This window comes from Moschus berezovskii, chromosome 11 (assembly GCF_049115385.1).
Source record: "Moschus berezovskii isolate FMDL1 chromosome 11, NW_MosBer_1.0, whole genome shotgun sequence".
Classification (NCBI taxonomy): Eukaryota; Metazoa; Chordata; class Mammalia; order Artiodactyla; family Moschidae; genus Moschus; species Moschus berezovskii.
In genome coordinates this window covers 59,483,101-59,505,316 of record NC_142470.1, presented here as the reverse complement: position 1 = coordinate 59,505,316, position 22,216 = coordinate 59,483,101, and the positions used below count along the sequence as shown (strand labels likewise).

General features: G+C 43.6%; 1 protein-coding gene across 1 annotated transcript; it reads left to right on the top strand.

Moving 5' to 3' along the window:
* The first annotated feature begins 12,134 nt into the window (after window positions 1-12,134).
* Window positions 12,135-13,975, top strand: LOC129540036 (lysine-rich coiled-coil protein 1-like). The gene has a single exon (XM_055401202.2). The coding sequence runs from the start codon at window positions 12,135-12,137 to the stop codon at window positions 12,876-12,878; it is 744 nt and encodes a 247-aa protein (XP_055257177.2). The 3' UTR covers window positions 12,879-13,975.
* The last annotated feature ends 8,241 nt before the right edge of the window (window positions 13,976-22,216 follow it).

Sequence of the window (22,216 nt, the reverse complement as noted above, 5' to 3'; positions counted from 1 at the left end):
AAACACCTGAGGCAAGATTAAAGGAACCAGAGAAACAGATCAAGATTAGGAAACCACCCACCTGAAATGAGATTAAGGGAGTACAAGCCCTGCTCACACTCTATTCTTGTCAGAGACCCCAGCTTTGACCTGCTGTTATAAAAACCTTCAAGTTCTCTGACATATAATTTTTCAAAGCATAAGCCTGATGTATCTCCCTTTGCCTTTCAAAGCAGTAAAGCTATCTTTTTTTAACTTTACCAAAACTCTGTCTCTGGGATTTGATTTGGTGTGTGTGCTCAATTGTTCAGTTGTGTCCAACTCTTTGAGACTCCATGCTCTGTAACCTGCCAGGCTCCTCTATCCATGGGAATTTTCCAGGCAAGAGTGCTGGAGTGGGTTGCCATTTCCTACTCCAGGGGATCTTCCCAACACATTTTGTATCTCTTGCATCTCCTGCATTGGCTGGCAGGCATGCAGGTTCTTTACCACTGAGCCACCAGGGAAACACCAGTGCACTCGAGGCCAAGCTTAAAGATCCTGCATGTCACAATGAACACCCGATGAAGACCCATGAGCTGCAATTAAGATAGCAAAAAAATAATAAATTTAAGAAACTTGGGGTAGATGTTGCTATTGTCATCTAGCTGGTAAAGAACAGGGATGCTGTCCAAGGTTGTATAATGCACAGGACAACCTCTACATCAAAAAGCTACCTAAACTGAAATGTCAATAGTGCTGAGGTAGAGAAACTCTGGTCTAAGGTTAGGAAATTACACCTAAAGTATGACACCAAAAAATGCTGTTTAATTATTAACTTTAACAACATTAAAATTAAGAACTTCTGTCCATTAAAAGATACTGCCAAGAGAACGAAGATGCAAGGCACAGAGTAGGAGATCTCACACACACAGACCCAGTGAAGAACTCACTTGAGAACTCAAGAAAATCCAAGTGATCAATAGATATTAGGAAAGGTACTCAGTATCACTGTGAACATGGAAATACTGTTGATTCTAATTGTTGCAATTAAATACAGAATTTAAAGCCAGACAATTCCAAGTATTAGAAAGAATGTGAAGCACTCAAATGATTCTGGGAGGATTTAACCTCTTGAAAAACAGTGTCTGATAAAAAATAGTGTTCCACATTGTGGGACTGTGTCTGATAAAACTAAATGTGCCACACCATGCAGAGTGTAATTGTAGACATTACTGGGTATACAGCCTATAGGAATGCAGGCTGAAGTATACCTAGAGATGTATGTAAAAATATACATGACAGTGTTGTTTAAAAATGGCCCTGGACCAGAAACCCTCATGATGCCCATGAATGGATAAATGAACTGTGGTTGTGTATGTATATATGTATATTTTTTTCATAGAAGGGAATACCGTACCACCATGAAAATGAGTGCACTATGGTGAAATTCAGAACAAAAAAACTGTATGTGATATGATTCCACTTATATAAAGTTATAACCAAGAAAAAGGTAAAACTATCATAACTTGAGATTTATACTTGAGTGATAAACTATGAAAAGCAAGGCTGAGATGACCATAAAAATCACACAGTTGGGGAGTTAAGATTAAGAAAAAAAGGAGCCAGGGCATGGCAGTGTGTTATTTACCAGCCGAAACTGTAGTTTGATAAGCTTTTCCTTTGTAATAAATCATCATGTTGTAGGTTTTTATCAGTGCACATTTTTGCTTGTGTGCTACATTTTATGATTTGAGAATGGCTTGCTTTATTTTTAAAATATTTCAAACTAAACTCTTCAAACAGGATAGAATAATAAGCTTTAGATTTGAGACTGTGTCCCAAGGTGATGAGCTAAAGTGTTCCTGACAGAAAGAAAAAGTGAAAGTCGTTCAGTTCTGTCCAACTCTTTGCGACCCCTGGGACTATACAGTCCATGGAATTCTTCAGGCCAGAATACTGGAGTGCGTAGCCTATCCCTTCTCCAGGGGATACTCCCAACCCAGGGATCAAACCCAGGTCTCCCTCATTGCAGGCAGATTCTTTACCAGCTGAGCCACAAGGGAAGCCCTAAGTGTTCCTAAATCACATTAAATGCTATGTGTGACCCCATGGACGGCGGCCAACCAGGCTTCCCTGTCCCTGGGATTCTCCGGGCAAGAACACTGGAGTGGGCTGCCATTTCCTTCTCCAATGCATAAAAGTGAAAAGTGAAAGTGAAGTCGCTCAGTCGTCTCCGACTCTTCGAGACCCCGTGGACTGCAGCCCACCAGGCCCCTCCGTCCATGGGATTTTCCAGGCAAGAGTACTGGAGTGGGGTGCCATTGCCTTCTCCGCCATCCCAGCTAAGGAATATAAAATACAAAAAACCAAGCACAGCTGACATCCTTACCATTGCTACTAGTATTTATATCAATATCTACTTTTGAAGTTTTAAAGAATTATTGCTAACTTTTTGATGAGGTGATGGTACTTGTAGTTATGACTTTAAAGTCTTTATTTTTAGATGGGATGCTGAAACATGCTTGGGTAGAATGATATTCTATCTGGGATTTGTTTCAAAATAATCTTGTATAGGGACAGGGAGGCAAAAAGTGGGTGGGGGTACAGACTAGCTGTGAGTCAACTAATTGCTGAAGTTGATGATGGGGGTTCGTTATCTATTTTCTCTTATTTTATAGTGGTTGAATTTTGCATAATAAAGTTTAAAGATCTTAAAAAAATAAATAAATAAATAAATGCTATGATTGGATTTCTTTCTTCTGATAGCCTGGACCTGTGATATGGTGAGATTCTAAAACCTGAAATCCCCAAAGAGGCGTGGCTTCCTGCTTCCTAGCTTCCCTGCTTTCAGGGGACCTAGCTGAGAAGTTTGAGCTGCAAAGAAGTTGAGATTCTTCTCCTGGAGCTGAGTAAAACCTATCTCTGGCTAGGGATCCCTTCCTGCCTCCCTCCCTTCCTTCTTTCCTTTTGAGGTACTAGGCAGGCAAAACTCTGCTCTCTGTGGGCCCACAGGTCTTCTACTTACATGACCCCAAAGACTTGTAGGCTCGAGAAATAAGGGTTCCATCTGTGGAAGTTTCTCTCAGTAAACTAGTGCATGCATGGTGGTGAGCCCAGGTAAAAGGTGAGCTTTTTGTTTTTTGCACTCCTGTTTGATGGCTGTGGGCGTGCTAGCCGGGAGAGGTGGTGGCTTGAGGGGCAAGCTGGAGGGTGCTGGGCGGGAAGCACGGCTGAGGCAGGTAGGACTCCTTGGATCTGGGCCTCCCAGGGCACCTGGACTTGTGGGGACCAAGTGTGGAGAGAGGTCAAGGCCCTTCTTCACTCTCGTATTCATTCAGCAAGTGTGTGATTAGGCATCAACCTTGGCCCGGGTGGTGTGGTGGTAAAGAATCTGCCTGCCAGTGCAGTAGAGACAGAAGACTTGGCTTCAGTCACTGGGTCAGAAAGATCCCGTGGAGGAGAAAATGGCAACCTGCTCCAGTATTCTTGCCTGGGAGAGTCCATAGATAGGGGAGCCTGGCAGGCAACAGTCTATGGGATCACAAAATTCAAAGTCGGACACGACTGAGCGTGCACGCACTTAGGTCAGCACAATCTGATATGAGACAGCAGTGAATAAGGAATCTCTGCTTGGTGAAATATTTCTTTTTCTTTTCAAATTTTTGTTGTTGTTAGCTGCACTGGGTCTTCGTTACTTTGCCCAGGCTTTCTTTAGTTGCAGTGAGGAGGGGCTACTCTTCTTGCAGTTCATGGGCTTCTCGTTCCAGGGACTTCTCTCATTGCAGAGCACAGACTCTAGGGCACATGGGTTCAGTGGTTGTGGCTTTCAGCCTTAGCTGCTCCACGGTATGCAATATCTTCCTGGACCAGGGATGGAACTCATGTCCCCTGCATTGGCAAGCAGATTCTCATCCACTGTGCCACCAGGGAAACACTTTTTAATTTAATTTTTTTTTTTTTTTAATATTTTGGCCACTCTGCACAATGGCAAGCCACTCCAGTACTCTTGCCTAGAAAATCCCATGGACGGAGCAACCTGGTGGGCTGCAGTCCATGGGGTCGCTACGAGTCAGACATGACTGAGCGACTTCACTTTCACTTTTCACTTTCACACATTGGAGAAGGAAATGGCAACCCACTCCAGTGTTCTTGCCTGGAGAATCCCAGGGATGGGGGAGCTTGGTGGGCTGCCGTCTATGGGGTCACACAGATTCGGACACGACTGAAGTGATTTAGCAGCAGCAGCAGCACTGTATGTGGGATCTTGGTTCCAGAACCAGGGATCCAACCCGCACCCCCTGCAGTGGGAGCACTTAAGCTTAACTATTGGATGGCCAGGGAATTCCCTTGGTGAGGGATTTCTAAAAGAGGGTGGTTACGATGAAAAATAGACCAAATTTTTCAGTTTAAAAATGTATGTCAGATGCAGCATCCAGCATCACCTGGGGCTGCAGTCAGAAATGCATCTCAGGCCCCACCCCAGGCTCAACTGGATCAGAATCAGCATTTTAACAACATCCAGAGGTGCTGTCTTAGGTACATGCCCTGGAGAAAAATAAATCAGGGGACAGACCTAGGGTGTCCCGGGGTGGGGGGAGGGACAGTCAAAACTGGGAGAAGATGATATTCAAATTAAGGTTGAAAAAAAAAAGAGTCTTCCCCTGGGATCCATAGTCCAAGAACTTGAGCCAGAGTGTGCCCAAGCATCCCCTCTGGCAAGGAGAACAAAGGCTAGAAAGGAGGAACAAGGGGAGGGTTATCAGACAGAAACCAGAAACTTCAGATAAGTGAGACGACCAATAGTGGCTGGACTTTATAGACACCTTTGGGGGTTTGGGCTTCCTTTTTAGGAAAGAAGCATACCCAAGGGATTTTGAGCAGAGGAGTGATGGTTTGACCAGGATTACATACATTCAAAGAATTATTTTGCAAGTATTCTGCAAGATAACACATTTGCAGGAGACAGAAAATACAGAACAAGGTTACGTATAGTTCCATTATATTACAATTGTTTCTTTAAGTAGATAAGGTTTTTAGTTGGAGTTTCAAAATCAAACTCTCAAAAATTAATATAATGAATATACAGAGAAGTAGAAGGATATAACAATCATATTTTCATAATTTAAAAAATAAAATGTTTGGACAAACAAAGATAATTATTTGGCTGCTGGTTTGGAAACAGACTCATCAAGCAGAAGCTAGAAGGCCAATTAAGAAAGGACAGTGAGGAGAAGGAAATGGTAAACCACTCTAGTATTCTTGCCTGGAAAATCCCATGGACAGAGGAGCCTGGTGGGCTACAGTCCATAGGGTCACAGAGTCAGGCATGACTCAGCAACTAACACTCAGGATGGATTTTCTACCTCCAAGTCACGCTTTGAGGAACTGCCTCACTTTGCACTGCTTTGTGTAAACATAAAGACTATTGTTTAAGGCAACAACAACAAAGCTGTGATATAGCAGAAATGTGGTCCCGCCCCCTACAGGAGCAGCTTCCGTGCAAAGAAATGCTCCCTTCCTGGATGCTTTTTGTGTGTGTGTGGCTTCAAGGGACACCTCAGGCATGTGTGATCTTAGTTCCCTGACCAGGGAGCGAGCCCAGGCTCCCAGCATTAGAAGCAGGGGAGCATTAACCACTGAACCACCAGGGAAGTCCCCAGCCCTGCAGAGCAAGTAGGACTTGTGATGGTGCTGCCCGGTGAGGCAGGGAGCAGCGAGTGTCTCCTAGGGTTCTGATCTGAACCATGGAAGGAAGGACAGGAGTGGAGGGAGGTGGAGAGCCTGGAGGCTGTTCGAGCTCCCCAAACTCCCTACAAGTTCCCTGGGAGAAAAGTGGACTGGAATCTCCAACTCCAAGGGTGAGAGCCGTGGGAGGGAATGATGTGTGCTCTGAGCAGAAGGAAATGTCTTTCAGGGCTTGGTTTTAACTGGATGTGGTATTATTACTTATTTAACAAATTTTGCTTCCTACTTTATGGTGTATCCAAGTTTGTCTTAATACAGAGCATCCCAACTAAAAACAAAGCCAGAGGACCAGAGATGAGGTAGAGATTTAGGCTGGAAAGGGGTAACCTAGCAGACCGTGAAGAAAGGGACAAGCTGATGGGGGCTGGGGGAGAGACCAGAGGGAGCATGGATTCGAGAAAGGCTGTGGGGGTGGGGTGCAGGACGGGAAAGGCAGGCAGCAGTTGCAGCTGGTACTTGAGACTGAGGAGTAAGTAGAAGTCAGACGTGGGTGGCCTGGGGACTTTTGTGTGTGTGTGTGTGCATGCTCGCTCGGTCAGTCCTGAGTGACTCTTTGTGACCCCATGGACTGTAGCCTGCCAGGCTCCTGTGTCCGTGGAGTTTTCCAGGCAAGAATTCTGGAGTGGGTTGCCACTTCCTTCTCCAGGGGATCTTCCTGACCCAGGGACCCTACCGTGTCTCTCGCATCTCCTGCATTGGCAGGCAGGTTCTTTACCAGCCAAGCCATGGGACAAAGGACAATTTTAGAGCAGTAAGAATCAGAGGGACTCGGCTGGAGGAGGAGACATCCAGTTGTCCTTTGATCTGTGGGAATTGGTCCCAGGATGCCCCTGCCCCCATGCTCAGGTCTCTTGTATAATGAATGTGACTCAGGCTATGAATACAGTCTGGCAGGCTCTGGTATTCGCAATTTCACATTCGTAGATACAGAGCACCGAGTGCCAGCTGCAATCAGATTGACTTTAAAAAAATTTTTCCGGCTGCTTTTTCCTGGAGAAGGATTCAGGGGTGGGTGAAAAGGGATGGAGGCTGATATGTGGCACTGGTGAAGAGACCAGGGTTAGACTGGGTAGGTGGTAGCCAGGAAGGACTCTAGGTAGCTTCCAGGGGTATGTATAGGTAAAATAGGCCAGGCTTGGCAGATCTCACAGTGCACACATTTTCTGTGTATGACTATATCCAAGCCCTATGTAAGCAGGGCCTGCTTTCCCCAGTCCTGTCCCCTCCCACCCACCTCCCAGTGGACAGGTCTGGACCACACCCCTCTCTTCAGTTCAGTTCAGTTCAGTCGCTCAGTCGTGTCTGACTCTCCGCGACCCCATGAATCACAGCACACCAGGCCTGCCTGTCCATCACCAACTCACGGAGTTCACTCAAACTCATGTCCATAGAGTCGGCAGTGCCATCCAGCCATTTCATTCTCTGTCATCCCCTTCTCCTCCCGCCCCCAACCTTTCACAGCATCAGAGTCTTTTCCAGTGAGTCAACTCGTCGCATGAGGTGGCCAAAGTATTGCAGTTTCAGCTTTAGCATCAGTCCTTCCAATGAACACACAGGATTGATCTCCTCCAGAATGGACTGGTTGGATCTCCTTGCAGTCCAAGGGACTCTCAAGAGTCTTCTCTAGCACCACAGTTCAAAAGCATCAATTCTTCGGCAATCAGCTTTCTTCACAGTCCAACTCTCACATCCATACATGACCACGGGAAAAACCATAGCCTTGACTAGACGGACTTTGGTTGGCAAAGTAATGTCTCTGCTTTTTAATATGCTATCTAGGTTGGTCATAACTTTCCTTCCAAGGAGTAAGCGTCTTTTAATTTCATGGCTGCAATCAGCATCTGCAGTGATTTTGGAGCCCCCAACAATAAAGTCTGACACTGTCTTCACTGTTTTTCCATCTATTTCCCATGAAGTGATGGGACCAGATGCCGTGATCTTTGTTTTCTGAATGTTAAGCTTCAAGCCAACCTTTTCACTCTCCTCTTTCACTTTCATCAAGAGGCTTTTGAGTTCCTCTTCCCCTCTCTTACCAGTGCTTGTTAAGGCTGTTTATGTTGCATATTTAGGAGGTGTGGTGGTGACTGTTGAGTCACTAAGTCGTCTGACTGTTTTGTGACCCCACAGACTGCAGCCCGCCAGGCTTCCTTGTCCTTCACTATTGACATAAGTCAACAACATGAATAAGTGGCAGCCTGACCCCAGATCCACACCTGCCCAGAGTTGTAACCTGCCTAAAGGCTCTCAGATCCCACCTGTGCCCGGGTGTGTGTGTGTGTCGGGGGGCGGGGGGTGAGTCCTTTCAGGGACTTTGCATTCCACCCTCCTTGTGGCTCAGGCAGTAAAGAATGCAGGTGACTTGGGTTTCTACAATTTCCTACAATGCGAGAGATCTCGGTTCAATCTCTGGGTTGGGAAGATACCCTGGAGAAGATCATGGGAACCCCCTCCAGTATTCTTGCCTGGAGAATTCCATAAACAGAGGAGCCTGGAGGGCTACAGTCCCTGGTATTGCAGAGTTGGAAAAGACTGAGCGACTAACACTTTCACTTTCATCCTTCCACAATGAGGAAATGACTGGATGCCTCTCTGAAATCACCTCACCCGAATCCAGAATCAGTTTGAACCCCCCACAAAAAAACTGAACCCCTTTCCTACAAATTCAAACCCCCCCTCAGGTTCTATTTAGGGGAGGAAGTTTTATTCCTGACCAAGAATGTTTCAGGAGCAGATCCTTCCCAAGGAACAGGGCCTGAGCCTGGCAGCCCACCTCTGGGCCAGCACCGTACTGCTGCTGCTGCTGCTCAGTTGCTCAATCATATCTGACTCTGTGCGACCTTATGGACCATAGACTGCCAGGCTCCTCTGTCCATGGGATTTCCAGCAAGAATACTGGAGTGGGTTGCCATGCCCTTCTCCAGGGGATCTTCCTGGCAAAGGGATTGAACCTGCAGTCTCTTACACCTCCTCCATGGGCAGGCAGCTTCTTTGCCACTAGCGCCACTTGGCAGCATCCTACAGACCCAGGTCGCTCAGTCAGTGTCTGCAAAATACTGCTGCTTTCTTGACCATAGCTAAAAATTAGAAGCACCTAAATTTTCAGGGATCTGATTTTTTTTAAGTGAATTATATATATATGATTTTTTTTTCAGCCGTGCTGAGTCTTGCTGTGCACACGCTTCTCTTTAGTTGCTGCTGGAGGGCTCTCCAGTTGTAGGGTGTGGGCTTAGTTGCTGCTTGACATGTGGGATCCGTAGTTCCACCACCAGGAATCAAACCTGCATTGGAAGGCAGGTTCTTAACCACTGGACCACCGGGGAAATCCCTGTTTGCTCTTTTAAAGAATCATTGTCCATGCCTGTTCTGTCACACCAAGAAGCTCCCATAAAGATAAGGTGCAAACTCTGTGCACTGAAGTAGAAAATGAGTCTGAATACATTGTTTGGGAAGGGAAGCTGAGTTGCAAACCAGAATGCACAGTCTGCCTTCCCGCCTGTTTGATCAGAGTTGTAGTCCTCAGGAACACAGTGATATAGAGCATTCCTGGTGGCTCAGACAGTAAAGAATCTGCCTGCAATGCGGGAGACCCAGCTCCAATCCCTGGCTTGAGAAGATCCCCTAGAGAAGAAAATGGCAACCCACTCCAGTATTCTTGCCTGGGAAATCTCATGGACAGAGGAGTCTGGCAAGCCTCAGTCCATGGGCACCCCAAAACAGTAATATGTCCAGTAGTTACCTCTCGAGAGAGAAATCAGCTCAGGATTTTTTAAAACAGAATTTTATTTATCTTTATTTATGGCTGCCAGGAGTCTTCACTGCTGTGCTCGGGCTTTCTCTACTTGCAGGAAGTGGGGGCTACTTTTTGTTGCAGTGCATTGGCATCTCACTTGCAGTCACTTCTCTTGTTGCAGAGCACAGGCTCTAGAGCTCCAGTTTAGCAGTTGTGGCACACAGGTTTAGTTGCCCTTAGTTGCCCTGAGGCATGTGGGGTCTTCCCAGACCAGGGATCGATTCTTTACCACTGAGCCACCTGGGAAGCCCGAAATCCACTATTTGATTTTACAGTGTATATTGCTGCTGTGACTTTTTTTTTTTTTTTTTACTTTTAGCACAAATAGGTGTTTGGTTTAATTAACTAGAAAGATAAAACATTAACATAAAATAGAGAGAGACAAAGTTCTCAGAACAGACCATCAGTAACACATTAAATGCTACTAGCCATCATTCCAGCTTCCTAATGAGAATATTAATAGCTGATGGGCGCTGACCAGTGTCTCTGCACCCATCACTCTTCTAGTCCTCATAACACCTAGAAGGTTGGTACCAATATTGGAGTCATTAAGTGAGCAGGCTCTGGACCCTCTGCCTTGGTTCAATTTTTGGCCCTTCCACTTTCTGGCTGTGTGACCTTAAGTAAGTTATTTAAACTCTAACTCAGTTTCTCATTTGTAAAAAAAAAAACAAGAAGAAGAAGAATAGGTCTAGACTTTATCACAATAAGTAGAATCTTTCTCTGTTCTTTTACCCCACCTATGAGATTAAAACACACACATGTGTGTGTGAGAGAGAGAAAAAATGTTTGAAGATCTCTTATTTCTTTCTTGGCACATAACACAAGGACTAGCCAGTTCTGTTTTTGTAGAATTTATGAATAATTTATTTGCCTGATGTTCTCTCTGCCTTCTTAAAATGACTTGACTTTTCTTTTCTTTTCTTTTTTATACAAGTAGTATTATTTATGGCAAAAAAAAAACAAAGTACAAGTAAGAAAAACTGAAATCATCTATAATCCCTGAACCTAGTGATAACCACTGATAAATTTTAGACATTAATGATACATTCCCAGGACTTCCCTGGTAGCTCAGTGGTAAAGAATCCACTTGTCAGTGCAAGAGATACGGGTTCAGTCCCTGGTCTGGGAAGGTCCCATGTGCCTCAGAGCAACTAAGCCTGTGTGCCACAGCTACTGAGCCTGTGCTCTAGAGCCCGGGAGCTGCAAATACTGAGCCCAAGTGCCTCCATTACTAAAGCTCGAGCACCCAAGAGCCCTCGCTCCACAAGAGGAGCCACTGCAGTGAGAAGCCCATGCACCACAATGAATAGTAGCCCCCACTCGCTGCAACTAGAGAAAGCCCACACAGCAACAAAGGCCCAGCACAGCCAAAAATAAATAATTTTTTAAATGATATACTCCCAGATCCTCAAATTTACACAGTGTTTTAGGACACATTTTCTTAGTCCATTATATTTTACAATTCTCAGTCTATGTCAAAACCACATATGTTTTTATTGATGTATAAGTGATTTCCAATGTTGTGACAGTCTCTGCTATACAGCAAAGTAACTCAGTTTTACACATATATACATTTCATTTTTTAATATTCGTTTCCATTATGGCTTATCCCAGGAGACTGGATATAGTTCCTCATGCTGTACAGTAGGATTTTGTTGTTTAATCATTCTAAATGTAATAGTTTGCATCTACCAACCCCAAACTCCCAGTCCATCCCTCTCCCTCGCCACCTCCCCTTGGCAACCACAAGTCTGATCTCTATGTCTATAGGCCCATTTCTGTTTTCTACCTAGGTTCATTTGTGCCATATTTTAGATTCCACATATAAGGGATATAATATGGTATTTTTCTTTCTCTTTCATGACTTACTTCACTTACTATGATAATTTCTAGCTGCATCCATATTGCTGCAAATGGCATTATTTTGTTCTTTCTAATGGATGAGCAGTGTTTCGTTGTATATATGTAGACAGCTTCTTTTTCTATTCATCTGCTGATGGACATTTAAGTTGTTTCCATGTCTTGACTATTGCAAATAGTGCTGCTCTGAACATAGGGATACCTGCATCTTTTTGAATGACAGTTTTGTCCAGTATATGACCAGGAGTGGGATTGCTGGATCATATGGTAATTCTACTTTTAGTTTTCTGAGGACCCTCCATACTGCATTGCCTAGTGGCTGCATCAACTACACTCTCACCAACAGTGTCAGAGGATTTCCTTTTTTTTCTTCACACCCTCTCCAGCATTTGTTATCCGTAAACTTTTAAACGATGGTCATTCTGACAAGTGTGATGTCTTCTTTGGAGAAATGTCCATTAAGGTCTTCTGCCCATTTTTTGATTGGGGTGTTTGTGTGGAAATCAAGACCTACATGGTATTGACAGCTACATATATTTTTTAAATCAATATTTTCAAAATATATATACAAAATACATAAATATTTTCAATATACATATATTTTCAAAAACCAATAGCTACATGGTATTTATAGTACATGATTATAATAATATAATCTCCACTAGAAATTTGACAACCTGATCTTTTCAATGAAAAAGCATACATTTATAGCAAAACAATTAACAGAAAGTTTTTCTTCATCTTCCTTGGCAGAGATTCATCCATAGTCGGTATAATGGAAAATTCTAAGACCTGTGACTCTTTTCAACATGAACTTCAGGATTACATCAGAAAGCAGAGAGCCAGAGGATTAAAGCCAGAGGTTTGCTTTAGAAAGGGAACAGAAGACTCTGCATACAGAGAAAGTGACCACACAGAACCCAGACCTCCAGTTCTGGAGCAGGGCTTCCCCTTCAGGCAGCCCCACGAGTCCTGTGGTTCCTACAGAAGGCCGAAAACAGTGGAAAGCCGCTCATCCCCACTGTCCAGTAGTCATCACTTGACACAAGGACTGGAGCCTGTAAGTCACTGTCAGAAAAAATGCGACCATCTCTCCAACAGCCGGTGGTTTCCAAGGCCTCCTGTGCAAGGCATGGCCACTGGTCCCCACGCCACACAACACAGAGATGAGGCTAGCTGCATCGCAGAGTACCTCACCAGCATCCATCAAGGTAGAGCTCAAGACGGAGGCTGGAAGAGAAGATCCGGGGAAAAGGAAGGAGGAGGACATGGTGGCGAGGAGCAGGCAGGGTGGAAGAGGAAGAACCATGAGGATGGAGATTTCTACAAAGAGAACAGGAGGAAGGCCAAGGTGGAGCCAGGCAGCACAGAGAAGTCCAAACACAGAAAGAAGAGCACCCACGATTGGGACATCAGGAAGGAGAGGAGAAGGTCCAGTAGAGAGAAGAAGCATCCCGGCAAACACAGCGCCCAAGAGTGGGACTTGTGGGATGAAGCTATCCTCGGCGGTTGTTACTGATGCTGGGGATTTGGGCCCCGGATATGAAATGATTTGGATCCATTGGAAAGGCTGCATTATATGGTACTGAAGCAATTCATTGGCCATACTGTTAGGGGAGACACTAACTGAAACAGCCATCCCTGGTCAGGCAGGATAGTAGTCACTTACGTGAGCTATTTTATAACAGGAGGTCCCAGTAAGAAACCTGGAACTAACAAGCTACCACCAACTGGAAGAACTCGGGAAAGGTCAGAAGGACAGAGGAGACTCCAGTCCATATATTTTACCATCCTCCCTCCAGAGGATCCTTCTCTCTGGATTCCATCTTGGCTGAGTGAACCACATGCTGCCAGGAAGGACCCTGAGGAAGTGATTGGCCAGAGACAATTCAGAAACTCATCCCATCACCACAGAAACCCGAGACTGTGAACCATGTGGCAGAGCAGTCCTCCTGGGTTTCCTGACCTTCCTGCTCACCACCCAGGTGCCCCTTCCCAATAAAATCTCTTGCTTTGTCAGCTCAGACAATTCATTTCTGAGTGTTATGTAACAGCCCAACCTCAGGCCCTAAGAGGGGTCCCTTTCCTGCAACAACACTTCAAAGAATATAAAATTAGATCCCTACCTCTGACTCTGTTCAAATACATCAAATATAAAACCCAGTTGGTTTCAAGATATAGATGTAAGACAGCAAGATGATACCATCCATGTTGTTGTGTCCCTTTCTCAAAGCTGAAGACCCAGCCAGGCACCTGAGTCAGCAAGGCCTACATCCGGGAGTCTCCACATGGCAGACTTGATTGGCTGAAATTTGGATTGACCTCGGGCATCTCTGTTTTCTTGTGAATCTATCTCATCGAACAACATAATGAAGATGTTTTAGAGTACAAAAGAAGAAATGGGTTGGAATAAACTTTTGAAAGAATGATACACTATATTAAGAATAGATTTTAAGAAATCAATGCTGAAGGATTTACTCCTTATATCAACTTTTAGTTTCTAATCAAAATATTTATTCTTTAGTGATCAGGGTGCTAGAACTAACTGCTGCTGCTGCTGCTGCTGCTAAGTCACGTCAGTCGTGTCCGACTCTGTGAGACCCCATAGACGGAAGCCCACCAGGCTCCTCTGTCCCTGGGATTCTCCAGGCAAGAACACTAGAGTGGGTTGCCATTTCCTTCTCCAATGCATGAAAGTGAAGTCGCTAATCCTAGTCTATTAGAAGTAAAAAAAAATCCAAATACCATTTTCTTCCAGAGAAGGAAGTAAAAATGAATCCTCTTACCAGAGTTTCTTCTGACTCCATTTCCTTGAGCATGAAAGACTATCATTTGGCTTGCTGGTTTGTTGTTGTTGTTTTTAACAGATCAATCTTTTTTTTTTTTTATTTGTGTCAACTACAAATTGGTACTTGCCATGGGCACTTGCCATCCACCTCTATAAGGAGTAAATCATGTTTTGCTGCAGCTGCTGACCTTTAACACTATGAAAGGAGTTCAGGGTGGAGAGCAGAAATGAGGCACTCTGTGCTGGCGTGGTGGTGGGGAAACTAGCAGGATAGGTCTTCAGATAGTTAGATATTTTCAGGAGCCAAATTTATAAGCCTAATTCTTGCATCCTCTCATATCTAGAAAAGTACTTAAATCCTTCATGGTGATGACTGTTTTACTTGACTAGCAAAAGCTTCATGAGACTAGTAGAAACATTCTGGAAAAATATGTCCTCGATTGCATATGTTCCCCTTTCAGCAAAAATCATATATATACTCACTTTTTCCTCCTGCCTCTTTGGAGCAGTTTCTCAGAGCTATTAGAGATGCTGTCTCCCGGGCTGCAATCCTCATTTTGCCCCAGATGAAACCTGACTTGCAACTCTGACATTGTGCATTTTTTAAGTCGACCTTTGGCTGCACCTGATCTTAGTTGCACCCCTTGGGATCTCTGATCTTTGTTGTGGCATGCGGGATCTTTAGTTGCATCCAAGAACTCTTAATTGTGGCAGGTGGGATCTAGTTCCAAATTAAGGATCAAACCCAGGCCCCCTGCATTAGGAGCGAGGAGTCTCAGCCACTGGACCACCAGGGAAGTCCCTACATTTGAAACAACAAAAAAATATTTTTAAAGGTGAGAGACAGATTGGGAAAAAATATGTGCAATACTCTATTACTACCTCTTATGCCGAGGCCTGGCGTGCTGTGATTCATGGGGTCGCGGAGAGTCGGACAGGACTGAGCGACTGAACTGAACTGATGCCGTTATCAAGTGACTGCCTCTTAGCTCCAGGCATCTTTGCTCTGAGAACTGACTCTATAAACGAGTCTCCTTTGCCAGCTGTCTTATTAGTCTCTGCCAGTAGAAGGCGCTGGAGGGACACCATAAACTGGGAACTGGAGGGACTTGTCTTCCTTTTCCCAGCTTTGCCAGTTTTTCATGGAAGCAGCTCCCGGACTTTGTGTGTGTGATCTAGCGGCAGCCCATGCCCCCTGACATATTTCTTTGTTACTGAAAGACTGTGTAACCTGGGGCGTTTATGGTCTTTCTGCAGAGGTTTGAACTGGGGTCACAGGAGCCGCTCTTCAGTTTTTCAGTCCCTCCTACCTTCTTCCTCCCTCAGGGATCAAGGGTGGGCAAACTTCAGCCTGCAGGTTAAATCCAGCCCTCTCTTGTATTTGCACAGCCCTCCGTCTAAGGACAGTTTTCACATTTGAATCCCAAAGTAGCAGAATGTTATCCCAAAGCAGTGGATCCTATTCTTCTCATTAAAGAACTTTATTAGCAAAGCTTGTACTCAAGTTATTACAAAGATGGTGGAAATTTGTTTTCTGTGTTGTTTTATAAGCAGCTGCATAATATGCTTGACTGTGCCTCTTACTCCACAAAGCCTAAACGATCTACCACGCGGCCCTTTACACAAGAAGCTTGTCTGTCCCTGCCTCAGTTTTTGTATACCTCTTTTAGTTGTGCTTAGTCACTCAGTCGTGTCCGACTCTGTGACCCCATGGACTGTAACCCACCAGGCTCCTTTGTCCATGGGGATTCTCCAGGCAAGGATACTGGAGTGGTTGCCATACCCTCCTCCAAGGGATCTTCTCAACCCAGGGATCGAACCCAGGTCTCCTTCTTGTTAACCACCTCTTATTGGTTAAAAATTCTTTATATCTAGTTTTCTCTATTCAAATTAGTGGTACGGTGTGTCTCTTGATTTGGCCCTGAGTGATACAACCCTAAAAGACAAATATCTTCTACCATTTTATTAAAAAATATGAACAACCCAATAGTAAAATAAGCATTTATCTATTCATTTAATGAAACAAATATTGAATTCTTGTCATTGTTCTAGGCTTTAAGATAAAGCAGAGGATGAAATACAAGTGGAATACAAAGAAGAAAAGTGAGAAGGAAGCCTCTGCTGATGTATAAAATAGAGCTCATTTCTGGGATGGGGTCATGATGAGCAGGTAGACCACCTGGAAGTGGATCTGGATGAACCTTTGAGAGTCTTGCAGGCTGTGGGAGCATCCATTTTTTGTTTGGTGAGTGAAAGTCGTTCAGTCCTGTCCGACTCTTTGCAACCCCATGGACTATATCCATGGAATTCTCCAGGCCAGAATACTGGAGTGGGTAGCCTTTCCCTTCTCCAGGGGATATTCCCAATCCAGGGATCTAACCCAGATCTCCCTCATTGCAGGCAGATTCTTTACCAGCTGAGCTACAAGGGAAACTTGTGAAAGTCGTTCAGTCCTGTCCGACTCTTTGCAACCCCATGGACTATATCCATGGAATTCTCCAGGCCAGAATACTGGAGTGGGTAGCCTATCCCTTCTCCAGCAGATCTTCCCAACCCAAAAATGGAACCGGGGTCTCCTGCATTGAGCAGGTGGATTCTTTACCAACTGAGCTACCAGGGAAGAACATCTGGTATCCTTCGTTCCCAACTGCTTAAAACCAGTAGGCTTCCCACGTGGCACAGTGGTAAAGAATCCAACTCTCAATGCAGGAGACTCAAGAGATACGGGTTCGATCCCTGGGTCGGGAAGATCCCCTGGAGAAGGAAATGGCAATCCACTCCAGTATTCTTGCCTGGAGAATCCCACGGACAGAGGAGCCTGTCAGACCACAGTCCATAGGGTCACAAAGAGACATGACTGAGCACGCATGCACAACACATACAAATGCCAGTAGGTCCTTCTCCCTACCCGAAACACTGAGACAATCAACATAGGCCCCGTATGTCTACAGAACATGCCCCCTCCCAGAGGTTTCTGTTCCCTCTGAGAATGCCTGACTTAGCCTCCGAGTTCAATTGAACAAACAATTAAAAATCAAGTCCCTGATTTCCTTCGTCCCTGAAGACAACCCAGTGAGACATGTAAGGTTGGTGTTTTTTTTTTTTGAATATGTTTTAAAAGTTTTGTTGTGCTATAATTGACATATACATATTGAAAGTGTCCAATCTGAGGTCTTTTAAAATATTTGGTTGTTTATTTAACTGCATCATGTCTTAGTTGTGTCATTCAGGATCTTTGCAGCGTATGGTCTCTCATGTTGTGCTGTGGTGTGTAGGCTTAGCTGCATTGCTCCACAGCATGTGGGTTCTTCATTCCCCGACCAGGGGTCAAACACACGTCTCCTGCTTTCAAGGCGGATTCTTAACCAGTGGGCCACCAGGTAAATCCCCAAGGCTGGTATCCCAACCTCCACTTATCAGAGGAGGAAATCAAGACCTCATGGGGTGGAAGATCCTAGTATTGATTCCAACCTAGCTTCTCTGAGACCCAACCCAGTGCTCTTCCCACCCTTGCTTCCAAATGCTACCTTAAGGGATGCACAAACACAGCATCAAACTCCATTAAGTGACACAGGGAGAAGGTGGTTCACCGTTTAATTCTCGTCCTCTCCTTTTGCTCAGCAAGGAGAAAGGCTCCATTCAGTGCGGGTGTGTCTTTACACCCCTCTCCAGGGCTGTTAACCTCCCCTGCTGACTTCAGCTGTTGTTTGCATGGTATATGTAGCAGTTACCTTCCATTTATGGCACTTGTTATTAGAATTATTTTTTAATAAATTTAAGAAATAGAGTCACAGATGTAGAAAACAATGTTATGGTTATCAGTGCGGAAAGCAGGGGGGGATAAACTGGGAGACTGGGATTGACATATACACACTACTATGTATAAATAGATACTAATAAGAAACTACAGTACTGAACAGGGAACTCTTCCCAATACTTTGACCTACATGGAAAAAGAATCTAAAAAAGAGTAGATATATGTATATGTATGGGCTTCCCAGTTGGCACTGGTAGTAAAGAATCCATCTGCCAGTGCAGGAGACACAAGAGATGTGGGTTCAATCCCTGGGTCAGGAAGATCCCCTGGAGGAGGAATTGGCAACCCACTCCAGTATTCTTGCCTGGAGAATCCCATGGACAATGGAGCCTGGTGGGCTACAGTCCATAGGGTCACAAAGAGTCGGACATGACTGAGTGAGCACACACACATGTATATGTATAACTGATAGACTTTTCAGTAAAGCAGAAACTAACACAACGTAAATCCACTATATTCCAAGAAAAATTTAAAAATAAAAAAACTTAAGCTTTTCTTTTAAAAGTCAATTTAAAGAAAATGCAATCCTGGAAGACATAATCTGGAAAAATAAAGGTGAGAGGTGAATAACAAATGGTTGGGAAACACCAGCCTAAACCACACCTTGTAGAGTTTACAGGCTGACATGTTGCGGTATGAGATAAGACTAAGGTTCAAATAAGGAATAACTGGCAATCTGGGAAGAATTTATGAATAATTAGTTATATCTAAAGCTATGTCTGGAGGTTGAGAAAGGTGTTATTTTTAAAATATATTTTATTTATTTGGTGGCTGCTGCTAAGTCACTTCAGTCGTGTTCGACTCTGTGCGACCCCATAGACGGAAGTCCACCAGGCTCCCCCATCCCTGGGATTCTCCAGGCAAGAACACTGGAGTGGGTTGCCATTTCCTTCTCCAATGTGTGAAAGTGAAAAGTGAAAGTGAAGTCGCTCAGTTGTGTCCGACCCTTAGCGACCCCAGACTACAGCCAACCAGGCTCCTCCATCCATGGGATTTTCTAGGCAATCGTACTGGAGTGGCTTGCCATTGCCTTCTCCGTTATTTGGTGGCACCGTATTTTAATTTTGGTATGTGGGATCTAGTTCCTTGACCAAGGATGGAACCCAGGTCCCCAGCATTGGGAGTGTGGAGTCTTAGCCACTGGACCACCAGGGAAGTCCCTGGGAAAAGATTTAGGCTGAATGGTGAGGGCTTTCTAGGAGGATACAAACTAGTTTTGCTTCATCAGGAGGCAAATAACCACTGAACTGTTTCAGATGTATTTCACATCATCTCGAGCTTCTTAAGTTGAAAGTTCTTGACTAGAAAACTCAGGAGTCTACATCATCATCCCCCATGATGAAATCGTATGTCATTTCCAGCATACGATTGAAAAAACTACTTGCTTGTTGAATGGAAGGCATGAGGGGAAGAAAGCTTTTCTAGATCAGCACAACCTGCAGAGGCTGAAGAATAAAACTGGAAACGTGGCTCAGCTTTGATGATTCACAGTCATTAATACCTTTGCTGCATTGATTACAGCACAGGAATGGCTTCAGTTCTAAAAGCATTCACAAGCCAAAGCAGCTCAGTGGTCAAACTGGCACAAAGCTCCCACTAGAGACCAATGTCCCTTATGAATATAGGGACAAAATATATATATATTGTCATATATTCTTGACAAAATCTTAGCAAGCTAAACCCAGGCTTCTCAGGTGGCTCAGCAGTAAAGAACCCACCTTCTAATGCAGACACAGGTTTGATCCTTGGGTCAGAAAAATCCCCTGGAGAAGGAAATGGCAACCCACTCCAGTATTCTTGCCTGGAGAATTCCACAGACAGAGGAGTCAGGTGGGCTATAGTCCATGGGGCTGCAAAAGACTAGGACATGACTTAGTGACTAAACAACAAAGGAAAGGAAACTGAAGTCTCTCAGTCGTGTCCGACTCTTCGCGACCCCATGGACTGTAGCCCAACAGGCTCCTCCATCCATGAGATTCTCCAGGCAAGAGTACTGGAGTGGGGTGCCATTTCCTTCTCTGGGGGATCTTCCTGATCCAGGGATCAAGCCTGGGTCTCCCGCATTGTAGGCAGATGCTTTACCGTCTGAGCCACCAGGGACGTCCCAACTACATATTAAAAAGTTTACACATCATGACCAAGTGGTATTTATCCTGGAAATGCAGGGGTTCAACATAAGAAAATTAATCTATGTAGTAGACCATATTAATAGGACAAAGGGGAAAAGAGCCACATGATCATCTCAATGAAAACAGAAAAAGCATTTGACAAAATTCGATACCCCTTCATGGTAAGAACACTCAGAAAACTAGCAATAGATGGGAACTTCATCAACACGTACATGGCAAAACCATAGCCAACATTATACTCAATGGTGAAAGTCTGAAAGCTTTCTCCTAAGATCAAAAATGAAACAAGGTTATCTGCTTTCACCCATTGCTATTCAATATGATACTGGTGGTTTTACCAGCACAATTAGATAAGAAAAATAAATAAAAGACAACCAAACTGAAAAGGAAAACTATCTCTGTTCTCATAGGACATGATCCTGTATGTAGAAAATCTCCAAGAATCCACACACAAAAAAACTATTTCAGCTAATAAACATTAAGCAAAGTTGTAGGGTACAAGATCAACACACAAAGATCAGTTGTTTCTATACACCAATAATTAGCAATCTAAAAAAGAAATTAAGAAAATAATTCAACTTGAAATAGCATCTAAGAAAATAAAATAAAATACCAAAGAATAAATTTAACCAAAAAAAGTGAAGTACTTGTACACTGAAATAAAAAATAAAATGCTAAAGGAAAATAAAGAAAACCTTAATAAATGAAAAAACATTCTGTGTTCATGAAATGGAAAACGTAATATTGTTTAAATGGCAATTCTACCCAAAGCAATCTACAAGTTCAAGGCAAATCCCATTAAAATTTCAACATTTTTTTTTTTGTGTGGCAGAAATGGAAAGGCTGATTCTTAAATTCATGTGGAAATATAAGGGGTCCCAAATATTTAAAAAGAACAGTGCTGGGCAGCTCACATGTCTCCATTTTAAAACTTACTATACAACTACATGTATTGGGTTTTGTTGTTCAAAGAAAGGCCTGAGAGCCAGAAGGCCAATGGTGTAAATTTCAGTTCTAGTCCAAAGGCCTGAGAACCAGTAGTGCTAAGGGCAAGAAAAGATCAATGTTCAGCACAGATAGACAAGCAGAAAGAGGGCAAATCCAACTTCCCGCCACCTTTTTGTTCTACTCAGCCTTTCAACACATTGGATGTTACTCTCTCACACTAGGTTGGACCCTCTACTTTACTCAGCCCACTAATTCACATGCTACTCTCTTCCAGAAACAATTTCACAGACACACCCAGAAGTAACATTTAATCAGGTGTCTGGGCATCTGTGGTCTGGTCAAGTTGATATAAAATTGGCCATTACACTGCAGTAATCAAAATGATGTGTTACTGGCATGATGGCAGACATATACATCAATGCAACAAAACTGAGAGTCTAGAAGTAATCCCGTAACTTTGGTCAACTGATTTTCAACTAGCATACTAAGATTATTCAATGGGGGAAGAATAGTCTTTTCAACAAATAACACCAGAACAACTAGATATCCACTTGCAAAAAAAATGAAGTTAGACCCCTATCTCACACTGTATATAAAAGTGAACTCAAAGTGGATCAATAACAAATTATAAGAATTATAAGAGCTAAAGTATAAAACTCTTAGAAGAAAATTTCAGGGTAAATCTTCATGGCCTTGTATTCAACAATTGATTCCAAATACAAGACCAAAAGAAAAATAGAAATATGGGACTTCATCAAAATTTGAAACTTGTGTGCATTAAAAGACATTATTAACTAAGTGAAAAGACAACTAGCAGTATGGGAGGTAATAGTTGCAAATCATATATCAAAGAAGAGTCTAGAATCCAGAATATATAAAGAGTTCTTAAAATTCAACAACAAAAAGAAAACCTAAAATTTTAAATGGGCAAAGGATTTGAATAGACATACAAATAAGAAATACAAATGGACAAGAAGCATATGAAAAGATATCTAACATCATTAGTCATTAAGAAAATGCAAATCAAAACCACATTAAGATACTACCTCACAGCCACTAGAATGGATATATTTTTAAAAAAAAGAATAGAAAATAACAGGTGTTTGTGAGGATGTGGGGAAACTGGAACCCTCATACATTGTTGGTAGAAATGTAAAATGGCATAGCTGCTATAA

Excerpts from the sequence above, each read along its gene's own strand:
- LOC129540036 (XM_055401202.2), top strand. The coding sequence starts at position 12,135 with ATGGAAAATTCTAAGACCTGTGACTCTTTTCAACATGAACTTCAGGAT.